This window comes from Hydractinia symbiolongicarpus, chromosome 12 (assembly GCF_029227915.1).
Source record: "Hydractinia symbiolongicarpus strain clone_291-10 chromosome 12, HSymV2.1, whole genome shotgun sequence".
NCBI lineage: Eukaryota > Metazoa > Cnidaria > Hydrozoa > Anthoathecata > Hydractiniidae > Hydractinia > Hydractinia symbiolongicarpus.
Genome location: NC_079886.1, coordinates 6,686,970 through 6,699,520, shown reverse-complemented (window position 1 = coordinate 6,699,520; position 12,551 = coordinate 6,686,970). Strand labels below are relative to the sequence as shown.

At 35.2% G+C, this 12,551-nt stretch overlaps 1 protein-coding gene across 7 annotated transcripts in view; it reads right to left on the bottom strand.

The window, feature by feature from the left end:
- Positions 1–12,551, bottom strand: part of LOC130622282 (dynein axonemal heavy chain 1-like) — a 55,150-nt gene that overhangs the window by 4,755 nt on the left and 37,844 nt on the right. For 4 of the 7 annotated variants that reach the window (XM_057437722.1, XM_057437726.1, XM_057437724.1 and 1 more), the window contains 15 exons: positions 12,045–12,311; positions 11,415–11,560; positions 10,441–10,711; positions 9,785–9,907; positions 9,021–9,474; positions 8,337–8,431; positions 7,980–8,040; positions 7,696–7,867; positions 6,879–7,101; positions 6,395–6,520; positions 5,557–5,827; positions 4,906–5,060; positions 4,601–4,702; positions 1,395–1,490; positions 490–643 (listed from right to left, as the gene is read on the bottom strand). In XM_057437722.1, the coding sequence (XP_057293705.1) occupies positions 490–643; positions 1,395–1,490; positions 4,601–4,702; positions 4,906–5,060; positions 5,557–5,827; positions 6,395–6,520; positions 6,879–7,101; positions 7,696–7,867; positions 7,980–8,040; positions 8,337–8,431; positions 9,021–9,474; positions 9,785–9,907; positions 10,441–10,711; positions 11,415–11,560; positions 12,045–12,311 (2,716 nt within the window). Of the gene's footprint in view, positions 1–489; positions 644–1,394; positions 1,491–3,616; positions 4,335–4,600; positions 4,703–4,905; positions 5,061–5,556; positions 5,828–6,394; positions 6,521–6,878; positions 7,102–7,695; positions 7,868–7,979; positions 8,041–8,336; positions 8,432–9,020; positions 9,475–9,784; positions 9,908–10,440; positions 10,712–11,414; positions 11,561–12,044; positions 12,312–12,551 lie in introns of those variants that run through there. The other 3 variants (XR_008981037.1, XM_057437725.1, XM_057437727.1) reach the window with 3 other exon arrangements.

Sequence of the window (12,551 nt, the reverse complement as noted above, 5' to 3'; positions counted from 1 at the left end):
GTGGTCGACGTGTAGACACAGCTAGCCAAACGACGTTATTGCAACATAAATCTTCAGCAAATTCACAGCAAAATTACAGTTAAAACAGACGGAAAACTTTTGGTGGTACGGAAGCGAAAATTAACCAAATCATGTTTCCTTAACATTCTATCCATCACTACATGCACCGATTCAGTGACGGTATATAATTCTTTTCCTCGCTTTAATTTGGAGACAAGAAAACGATAAAAAAAACTCAGAATTGCCAGTTAATATTATTTTCATTACTCAGACCTTTCTATGACCTTTTTTCCATAACTAAAATGTAGATATCCTTGAATTGGATATCAAAGCACTCTTTTATTTCCACTACTTTTCCATCACTTCTGAGTATTTTTTGATTTAATATTGGAGTTCTCCTGGTCGCCTTAAAACTACTAACAAACTTTCGTCCCGTTATATATCTTCTTATCGAATTGAAATTCACTTGCGAAAAGAAAAAAAACTCACCTTGGATGACTGGTTTTTCGTTATCCGGCAACACAACAATATTAATCATCGAAGAGAGGCTGTGTGAAATGATTTGATTGGCGTCAAACGTTGGAAGGTTGAGAAAATCAGGACCAAGATGGCATAAAATCATATTCTCGCATATAACTGGTAACTAAACGGTACAATTTAACTAAAATTAGATATCAAACAAGAAACACTAGAAAAGTCCTAGCTATATTCCACATATATTGCTGATCTATACGCAAGACTTTCTCAGTTGATTCAAATGTAGATGTATTCCGAATATTTTACAGAATAACTACTCCAGTGTTATCAATGTAGGTCCTGAGTTATGACTGTACATTCAAATGTCTTCGCGTAGGCGCTTTACTATAAAATACCTCCCCCGTAGTGTTATTTTAGCTGAATATTTTTTTATTTCTCACGCATGTAATAGTATTCTGAGTTTTTATACAGGATAGCTACCTCAGTTTTAATAATGTGGTTCCTATGTTATTGACGCTCACATTAGATTACACTGCAATGCCTACCAATACCTACTAAAATTCTTTCACGTGGCATGGATTAACCCATATTTGCAGTAAAGCTACTTGTTAAACATACCCGCCCTGTTGACTGAACTGAATCACGTGATTTTAAAGCGAACCTATAGTCACTCGGCCATGCGTCACTACATTGACAAGAAACTAACTTTTTTACCAAAAACTAGAGTCAAAGTATTTAAAATAATTAAAAAACAGGAGGAGATCACTAATCGATATGAAAAATGCTCTAATCCTAATGTTACCAGGAGTTTCCTACTGTCCTCCGACACTGAGCAGTTGGTATTTCATTATTTCTAATAAGACAGTTTACACACAAACCACAAAAAAAAACAAGAAGTAAATTAGAAACAAACAAACCAGCGATGTATCATAAGCAAGCCACAGTAACGCGAGATGAAACTTGTGCATATCTACTTCTTCAAACGAAGGCGGACACACCATCATTGGTATTGACTAAAAAAACACCTTTTGTTTTACTATTCCTGTTTTTTGTACTATCGAGGGAGATTAAAAAAGTAATCGAGGCACATATATATAGAAGCAATTAGATATATTAGATAGTAATACAGTGGAATCCCCCTAAAGCGGACACCCTATAAAGCGGACAGCCCTCTAAAGCGGACAAAAATTTTTGCACCGGCAGAATTTAGGTCAAACTCTCATAAAAAAATCTCTATAAAGCGGACGATTATAAAGCGGACACTCTATAAAGCGGACAAAAATCTTTGCACCAAATGACAGTTTCCCTTATAAACACTCCCTATAAAGCGGACAATGGAAAAATAACGAGATGAAATGTCACTTTTTCTTAAAATTTAAACCATTTTACTTAGTACATCTTTGAGTTTTGTTATTTACCGAGTCCAACACTTTTCTTATATTTTTCTCGGCCCACTCAACTGCCTTTTCAACACCAATTAATTGGTACTGGGCAGGAATTTCTAGTCCGTAGCCAGCACCACGGTTCACTCGCTTCCCAGTCACTTTACATCCGATGGTACAGTTAGGAAGCGACATGAATTTGTTGAATAGTTTGCTAAGGTTTTTAGGGACGTGCCCAACTACTTTATCGTCATCTGTAACAGCTACAGCAAACTTGTCATGTTCGTTATCTTCTTCCGCTTTTAAACAAAAATTCTCTTCTCCGACTTTTGGGCTCCATATGTCCATGTAAGCATGGTATCCACGGATAAACGAGTCGAAGCGATATTCTTTCTGTTTTATAAGGATAATCTCAATCTGTTGGTCAATGTTTTTGAGAAGCATCTCATTTAGTTGAACGTTCGACATATCTGTGTTCTCTTCAGTTTCTTTAACTTTAAAATAGCATTCGAATCGTGAAGACATTGCAGCGTAAAATTTTAAACTGGAAAGAATTTCGAATTTTGAATTTCTAATGCATTTTATTTATTTATTATTATTATTTTATTAACTGTCTTTCAGGCACATTCAACATGGCAATGTCGAAGCAGCAGCTTGCTGGTAAACTAGCGAAGAAAACTTTATCATTAGATGATAAGATCAAGTTTTTGGATTTCGCCAAAAAAAATCCTAAACTTGGATGTAGAAAACTAGGAGACATTTACAAGATTGGAAAGACAGCCGCAGCAAATATTTTAAGAGACGAAAAGAAAATTCGTGAACAACATGAAATTTTTCGTGAGAAAACAAAAAAACGTAACCGCCATGGCAAGTATCACAAGATAAATGAGATCTTATTCGAATGGTACAAAAGATGTTGCGCTTCTAACATCTACCCTAATGGTGTAATGCTTAAAGAGGAGGCGTTGGAAATTAAGGAAAAACTTCAGAACAGCGATTTTGATAATTTCTCCGCCTCTGACGGTTGGTTGGATCGTTGGAAAACAACATATTCCGTCAAAGAACGTCGTATTGTTGGTGAAGCTGGTGACGTTTCTACAGAAACGGTTACTTCCTGGATGGAGAGGATCAAAGAATTGGTTGAAGGTTATTCACTAGAAAATATTTGGAACATGGACGAGTCTGGCTGTTTTTTTAAAGCTCTACCGGCCAAAGGGTTAGTGGAAAAAGGAAAACAAGCAAAAGGTGGGAAAAAGTCAAAGCTTAGATTAACTGTCGCTTTTTTTGTAAATGCAGCTGGGGAAAAGATCGACCAGCCTGTTGATATCTGGAAGAGTAAAGTCCCGCGTTGGTTTAAAAAATTGAAAGATCCATCGCGTCCAGCTAACGTTCACTACTTTTCAAATCCTAAATCTTGGATGACATCTCAAGTAATGGAAACTGTACTGGCACGTTTTAACAGAAAACTTTTATTTGAGGACAGAAAAGTTATTCTTTTTCTGGACAACGCCACCTGTCATCCGGAGTCAATGATAGGCCAGTTTTCACAAATCAAAATCATTTTCTTACCGAAGAACACAACTTCAAGGCTTCAACCACTCGATGCGGGGATCATCCAAAACTTCAAGGTGAAGTACAGAAAAAGACTGGTCAAATACGTGCTTGCAAGGATCCAGGAGAATAAATCTGCAACTGAAATTATCAAGAGCGTAGACATACTTATGGCTATTCAATGAGTTCAAGATGCGTGGAAAGAAGTAACCAACTTGACCATCAAAAATTGTTTCGAGAAATGTGGCGTAGTTCAAGGAGAAAGTGAATTGATGGAAGATCAAGAAGATGACTTGGAATTTGAAGCTCTGGTGAAGGAATTAACTGAAGATATGTCTGCTGCAGAATACATCGATTTTGACGCCGATGTTCCAGCTTCAGAGCCAAGAATTAACGAATTAGAAATAAATTGGCGACATTAAATCCGAGAAGCTAGCATTAACGCAATTGAAAATCCAGAGATGGCATGTCAGGTCGAAGAGATTTCCGAGGATGATGATGAGAGTGAAGACGTGGTTGAAGAAGAAATGCTTGGTTTCACCGAGCTAATCACTATGCTTGATAAAATTAAGCGATCTACTATTTTTGATGATACATGCCAAGAAATGTTGTCAACCATTACGAAAAAGATTGAGGAACTTCAGCTTCAAAATAGAAAACAATCCTCAATCAAAGATTATTTCAAATAGGGAGAAAAACGTGTATTGAAAGACCTATAAGATAAATGAAATATATCTTCGTAATATAACTTGGTTTCTTAGTTTATAACCTTAGCAACACTTAAAGGTTGGTTGCAACACCGACAAATTTGAGCTGCTAAACTTACTTTACACAGCCAACTTGGGTTCTTTGCTCGATAAGCTAAATCTATTGATGTTGCCGTCTACCCTAGTGTTGCAAGTCACCCCATGATACCCGCCAGTACTACAAAAAAAGCTTTTTTGGTCAAAATTAGGTCTAAAACTAATTTTTTGGTCAACTTCCTATAAAGCGGACATCCCTCTAAAGCGGACACTTTTTTTTGCACCAATGGTGTCCGCTTTAGAGGGATTCCACTGTATGTCTTTTACTTAAAAAGTAAGCTTGAATATAGTAGAAAAAAGTACAAAGATGGCGTGGAATGTCTTTTTTACTATTTGAACGGTAACCGAAACAGAAGTGGAAATTCAAGGTTCAAAAAACACAAGTACCTCAAAATATTCTTCCCATTCATGTGTTCGCTTGGTTAAACTATGAAGCAAGTTTTTAAAACAGGGAACCGTATAAGATAGATGAACAAATCTTTTCCAAGACTAAAAAAACGCACAATAACGAATATTTTCACCTAGAAGGGAGGCAGTAATTAAAAGCTATTGCTCTTTAGAACACAGCAGAAAATGTCTACCAAATCGCTACTTTATGCTACAAATGCACGAAATAGAAATGCCCAATAGGTATGCACTACGCGGGCGAACCCGATGAATTTACAACTAATGTTAACAAAATAGCTTACTACCTCCTGTTGTATCCAATGTGGTCTGTCAAATGCACAGGATTCAGCGATGGAGAAATTAAATCCAGTGAAAAATAAACATCTCTCCTCCTCAGTAACAGCAGTGTGATTTTTAACTTTTTCGAGAACAATACATAACGGGAACAGGAATATGTGTTCTTTTGAGAAAAAAATATAAATGGAGTAATAAGGAAAACGTTTTCTAGTCATTTTAAAAATCAAAGGCAAAATAAATAAAACGTCCTCTACTTTACAGCTTTCTCAAGTTCCCGTGTCATTTCGGTCAGTATAATATGCACTGCATGAATCCAACATGGGATATAGCATGGGAGAAAATAGGAAAGTTGGTGTAATATCAACCACTTGTAACACAATATCAATACTTTTTAAGACGCACTCTAACCTCCTTTTTTTTTTGTTTAGGCAGGTTTAAAAAACTTCCCTCAGTTACAGGTATAAAAAAACAAGACGCTATTGAATCCATTAAAACAGCCATTTGTTTGCTTAATGAAAGCAATAAAAACCAACTAACCAAACAGCCAGCTGAAACAGTCAACCAGTCAAGCAATCAAAATAGCCACGGTTACGCAGCCCTTATTGAATTATTCAACTGGAGCATACAAACAAACGACATCTTGATATAAAAAATCATACCTAAAAAGATTGACATTGATATTCGTTTAAACATAATTCCAGTAAAACTTGTTTTCATCTCTTCAGCTCTTGCTAGCACGTTTGATGCCGCTGCTTTTGTAGCGTGACTTTGTGTTAAAGTTTCATCAAATACGCTCATGAAAGCGTGAACAGGAAAATTGTACAGGTGATGCACGCGGGATAGTTTCTGCAAGATGGCGTATATGTTAGCCGAGTACACAGCAAGTGTTTTGTAATCTTTTATCTCCTTCATCATGTTGTCCAAATACGTCTGAAAATATTGATAAAGAGAACATCTGTTATAACTAACTTCTAAGGGACAGAAACACATTGTATGTACAAAGTATGTAATTTTGTTACAAACCAATTATTTTTTTCATAAGAAACTTAATGTCAACTAAGATTTAGGTAAATTATAGGGCAAAAAGAATTGATCATTGTGGCATAAGGAACTTACAAAAAGAAAATAATTTCCCAATTTTTAACTGGATATATTTTTTATCAATTTCTATAGTGACATGGTTTAAAACAACAAAATTAATAGTATAATTGATTGGGATGAGATTATACAGGACTTTGAATGCATACTTAATTATATATAGACCTATTTTCTCAACTAAAAAAGTCATAAAAACTCAAGAAGCGATGGTACACTATAGTGAAGTTAAAACACATTTAAAATAAACATGAAAACATCTTGGGGACTGGTACTAGTTTGCTGACGCTGCTAGAATAACCTTGGGGAGTGGTACTAGTGGTCAGGGAATTAATATCCAGCGTAACAATAGAATTTTTATTTAGAATGTTTGACAGTAGCTTGCTCTGGCATTTACATTACCTTGCATTCAAAATACTTTTCTTCGGTTAACAGCAACTTTTCTTGATAAAACCCCATAAAATCCAAAATATTCTTCTGTTCCAATAACTTCGATGGTAAAGACGTAACATAGTTTAATATCTGCTCCTGAAAACACACATAAAAATATTTACAAAAGAATGATGCGTAAAAACATTAAAAATTACCAAAACATGTGAATACGTAAGACAATTTAGGTAGTTTTTTTAGCGCCGATTTGAAGAGTCACAAAAAGGTTGATAAAAGCTGTATCAATTTCAACTTCTCCTCGTTATTTTATTTTTATACACTTGTTAGTGTTCACATTAAGATGGAAATCATACACTCAATAGGTCTTCGCAGGTTTTTTATGCCAGTGGAGAGCAGTCTTGATGGAACATTGTAAAAGATATTTAGATATATATGCAAATCTCGCAAATTTCATTACAAACGCAACAACTCAATGCCAGCAAAGCCGTATACGAACCTGTAAAGACTTTCGTTCATCTCTTAGAAAACAGACATCCAAGTTTATTCGATGAATTTGTGTTTCTAACTCAGGTTTTTCAGCGCGAATCACTTTCTGATGCAACATTCCGGTTAGTGAGCATGATTCGAATTCCAAATTAATAGGTATCGTTCTGTGTAGCGGTAACAAGAACTTTTCCTTGTTTAAAAACTCCATAGTTACGGAAGCCGAAAGATATAATCTGAAATGCACGAATAAAAATTCTTTAAGAGATATTAATATTACGTGTTCTTTGTGCATGCAGATGTACCGCATAAATCTGTAATTTCCTCATCCACATTTATACAGGGCTGTTATAACAACTTTCTTGAAAATACTTAGGAGATCGGAAAAGTTCCTTTAAAATCTAAACACTTTTGAATGTTAATCAAATGCCTAGAAATTTTAGGTTTGAAGGTGCATTTATATACGTAATAAATCCAACGAAGGGTTTAACCTAGAACAAAACAGCGCGATGCTTAAAAAAATAATCATAAAATTTTATTGTCTGATAACATATTACATTCAGTTTAAACATAGGTGAGATCAAAAAAAGGTGAAAATTTAGAGAATTTAAAACAATTTAGTCATTTTTAGGGATTTTTCTTGTTTAAATAGTAAAAAATTACAAAATTAGGGGGCTGTAATTTCACTGAATGTGCGTATCAAGGACCAATTTTTATTTTTAGCAACCCTAACACTTTTCTATCATCATTGAAAAATGCATGTATTTTAGTCAACTAAAACACAGTGTTTTAAGCCCTATATGACAAGTTTCTTACACCAAAGATCTAACCTAAAACCTGGATTACACTTGAAGAGTCTTTTTCCGATAGTAACGACATTACCGACCACAGAAGTTTTGTATTGATGAATGAACTGTGACAACATACAGCCTTCTTTCATTCTTTCCATATGTTTGACAAAAACAGGACGTCCAGAGGACATTGCTGACGTCAGCTTTTCATCTACAACAGAAAAGTGAACAGAAATTGACCTAATGTGTTTAGTACTTATGCTATGGTGACATTTTTATCATGTCTTAAACAAAACATAATCACGTTAAAGACACAACCTTACCAATATCTAAATCGTCTGCGTTGAAAATACTGATACCTTCTTCATTAGTAGGTACGATATCCTGCAAAAATATACCAAGAGAATTTGAATTCAACTAACAACACTAATCAGAGTCCAAACATAAACTGCTGCACAATGTTGGATCATGCACATTGTTTTCCAAAATTATCCAGGGAGACGTGAAATCACGATATCGATCGTTTTAGTAAAGAGAGGTTTCACTCAAAATTAATAAGGTTGTTGACACAAATTCCATCTTTTTTTCTGAGCCAATACTTAAAATGTGAAAACCCTGGGTATAACTTTACATTAGATTGACCAATAAGAGGTCTTCAGCACTGTTTACACTTCACTTACATTTTGCATACTGGCAATACTTTTGTTGATTTCTTGAACTGGTTTGTCAAAAATAGTGGTTCTGATGACACTGTACTGGTCTTTGTCCTGCAAATCTAAGCAACGATATTTATACAATGGCTAGCTCAAAAAGTGAGACATAGCGTTTGATACAATTAGAAATAATTAGCTGATCATTTTTTAACAACTGTTCAAAGTGCAACGAAATGCGCGACCTATTTATTTAACCTTCCTACTCCGCCCATAGATGGCGTTAAATTTTTTTCTACATGGTATCAAAAAGGCAGATGCAAAAAGGGACAAAAACTTGGAACTTCAACAAAAAGCGGGGTCGATTTTCTAACGCTTATTTTGCTACTGCGCACAATTTTTAAACATTTTTCATTGATAATAGTAAAAATGCAAATTTCTTGAAGCAAACAAGTTTAAAAGATTAAAGAGAAATAAAAAAAAGAGCTGGCGTTGATTAAGGACTGTACACTCCATCAATGTAAAATAGTGACTCACAATCAACCCTAATTTTCCACGGACTGTCAACCGTTATTTCGTAACCGGCAGCCGAATTCGTGGCTCATGTATATACAACTTACATAATACCTTCCGAGAGAAGCTATTTTATCTGTCTTAAACATTAACACTCCCACAATACATTTTTCTCAAGGATATTATGAACAAAACACATACCCTGGGCACACAAACCATTTTCAATCACCTTCACCCACCGCTCTCCTACGTCTTGCGGGTCAATTAACAATGGACAGCACTTTGCACATAAAAGATTAATAGTCCTTATCCGCAACACGTGGTTGATTGTAGACACGTCCGTCCATTCTTTCGCTCTTAACCAATCATCTTGCTCTTCATCTGAGCTTAAAACATCAACCAATAACATGTCATTATTTTCACGGGTAAGCAGTCCATCTGTGGTGAAGAAATCCCTCCATATTTGATTTAGTTCCTCTTGTTGAACTTGTGTCAAGATTCCCATGTACACAACGGACGCAGCTGTCAATATACTGTCACCGATTGCTGATGACATGTGGGAGTGACATGTAGTGATATGTTTAGACCAATCATCAGTGAAAGGTTGCATTGTACTGAGCAGAGAGTTGGCATGTGTTTTCTTCTTACATAGGGACTAAAACAAAAAATTTTCCTATAAAATTGATATATTTAAATAGTATATTTAAATAGTATACATCAGAACAAAGTTAAAGTTACCAGCTTAATAGCTCTTTCTTCGATAAGCTTTCAACACAAAATAGATACAGTTGTGGTAAGTTAGGGCTTCTGGTCAGCTAACAATTTTAGCATGCACAAACTTTATCAACAATTCGCTGTCTAAAACCAATTATATCGTCCGCAATGTACTGCCCAGAGGTACATTCTTGCGGGTCCTAAGTCTTAATATTTCTTATTTTTGAAATAAAATTGTAAATATTTTTTACCTGGTACTGACTTTGCAGAGACTTCAACACTTTCGATTTTTCTTTATAGTGTTGTATTTTGCTTTCTAGTTCTTCTTTCATGTTACTGCACTTCATTTTTTGAGCACCAAGTTCTTTCTCCGCCTGTAGTTGAGAGTAAGACATAAGAAATAGATATGCCAGTGTGATAAAAATTTCGAACATGAAGTTTCAGGCTGCAGGACACACTACTTCATCATTGATGATTAGAACTCACATGCTAATTGAGGTTTTGGTCTTGTCCTTATTTCTGTCATCCAGCAAAAAATTGCTATAAGTAAACGTCAGAAATGATCTGCTGTTTGGCGTGCCACACCCAAAAGTAGATACAGCAAGTGTTAAATGATGAAAAATTGCAAAGAATTTTTAATGTCTTAATATATCTACATGTGCTTAGGCATTACGAGAAGGTAGTATTTAGAATTAAAAGATGCCCAGTCATAATTCCTAATTTTTTATGAGATCGAATAACACGAAGAAAGAGGAAGAAGGATAGAATTGGACTAGAAAACACTTTTACGCTACCAAAATGTTAGGTGCGTACGGACCACCAACCATGCTAATCAATGATTTTTGGGCTTTTTAATAACAACTAAGCTCAGATTATTTAAACTAAAGATGCAAAATGTCACTCCTACCTGCAAGATAGCAATTTCGGCATCCTGCAAAGCAGTCTTCTTTGGTTGAAGTTCCCGTAAAATAGTGGCGTAATTATAAATGGCTTGAATCCAAACCGACAACTGGTTAGCGGCGTGACTGATTTTCACTAACTCCTTACATTGCGATGACGGGTTTTGGATGAAGGACGACAATTTGTCGTACATCGCATCGCTGATATGATCCTTGTCGTAAAACTGTAAATCTTGAATGAATTTATCTCTCATTAGAAGAAGTTTGGCTTCCTCCCATCTAAATATAATACAGTGTAGATTTAAATAAAAATTTCTATCCCTTGCTCTTTGCTGAAGTTTTTAGGCTGGCAAAAAGCTCACTTGATTTAATGACACATTTTTAACTGGTTAAGTGCCAATTAAAGGAAGCCAATTGAACGCCCAATTGAATAACAGTGTTCGCAATAAAATGTTCGTACTCAAAGTCATTAATAGTCTAATTTAACGCCGTGTGGTAGCCACCCTTATTTTATGGTCAAATGTTTTGAGATCAGAGGAAGTTTTAGGGGAATTTTCAAGCTTTTTTAGGAAATCCGGGTATTTTCGTAAAAAAATTAAGGAGATTTCAGAAGATTTGTATATTGTTATAGATAAAATTAAGATGTGGCATTTGAAAACTAATATCTTAATAAGGCTATCACCCTTTTAAAGGCCATCATTCTTTCAAAGGCCATCACTCTTTCAAAGGCTATCAACCTTTAACAGGGTGATAACCTTCAAAAGGATGATAGCCTTTAAAAGCGTGATAACCTTTGAAACGTTTCCTTTCACCCTTTTGCGATGACTAAACTCTACCTTTAAATAACAAGAAAAAGGAGATTCAGGGATTTTAGGGAGACTTAAAATTTAGGAGAATAAAATTCTTAGAAGGCGTAGCAAGCCTGCGCTGTATTGGACCAACTAACACCAACCTTCATTTAGCAACGGCTAAAAATACTTACTGGGGAACAACACCAAACATAACGCAAAGCATGTCGGTAACATATTTCACACCCTGTGGTGGAGCACGGTAACTGCGAAGTTCATCAACAGCATGATAATCCAGCAATGACAGTGCAGCTAAAGCAGCTTCGTACAGAGGACTTAACTACATAATAAAAAATGATTCTGCTATGAGAAAAAGAATAATAGACATGATAAAGCCAATAAATACCTGCGGTATCATGAAGACACGTAAATTAAAAAGAAAACAAACATGTGATATCGCAAAAACTTGTCAATTTTGAATAAAAAAAGCGAAATTTCAATGAACCTACCTAAGTTTAAAACATCAAAAAGAAACTAATAATTCACTTCCAGAAAAGTTAGAGAATCCGTATTTTTGAACTGTTTTAACTAATTTTGCCCTCAAATCTCCAATTATTGGGCCGGAAAAAAAACTCAAAAATTGACTTTGTTATATTCGAGGGTCTATTGTTCTCCATTTTTGTGCAAAATAATAGAAAAAACTAAAGATCTAATCCTAAGAAAAGATGGTAACGAACGGACGGACACAGGGCAATTTATAGGACCTGTCCCAGGTAGGTCCAAGAAACGTGTGCAATGTAAAAAACAGACGATATATCACAAACCTTGTTGAAATCACGATTCGTTTCATTCCTCAACTCATCACATGATACTTGCAAACGCTCGATTTTTTCTTCCTGTTTTTGACAAATATTTTTTATTTTCGTGTAAGATGATTTTGTTTCTTTCATCTCTCTCTCAGCTTCTTTTACAACGCCCTTAGTAACTTCTATCACTGGAGCAAGTTCTTCTATCTCGCTTGACATTACAACAATTGCTTGCTTTGCTTCGTTTATTCTTGAAACGCCTTTCTCAACATGTTGCAGCCTTTTCTAAAATACAAAAAAATACGTGCATTATTTGCACGAGTATAGCATGTGGTTACACTATCAACTTCTCTTATTAGCTACATCGATTTAAATCAGGTCTAATTTGACAAAACTTTAAATTCCATAACTCTTATTGAAATTTTCTTTGTAGCTTATGTAAATTTTCACAACGTGGAAAGTCAAGCTAGGTGTCGTAAACTCATGGGATCCTTGCCTGGAAAAAGCAATTAAAGGTGAAACGAC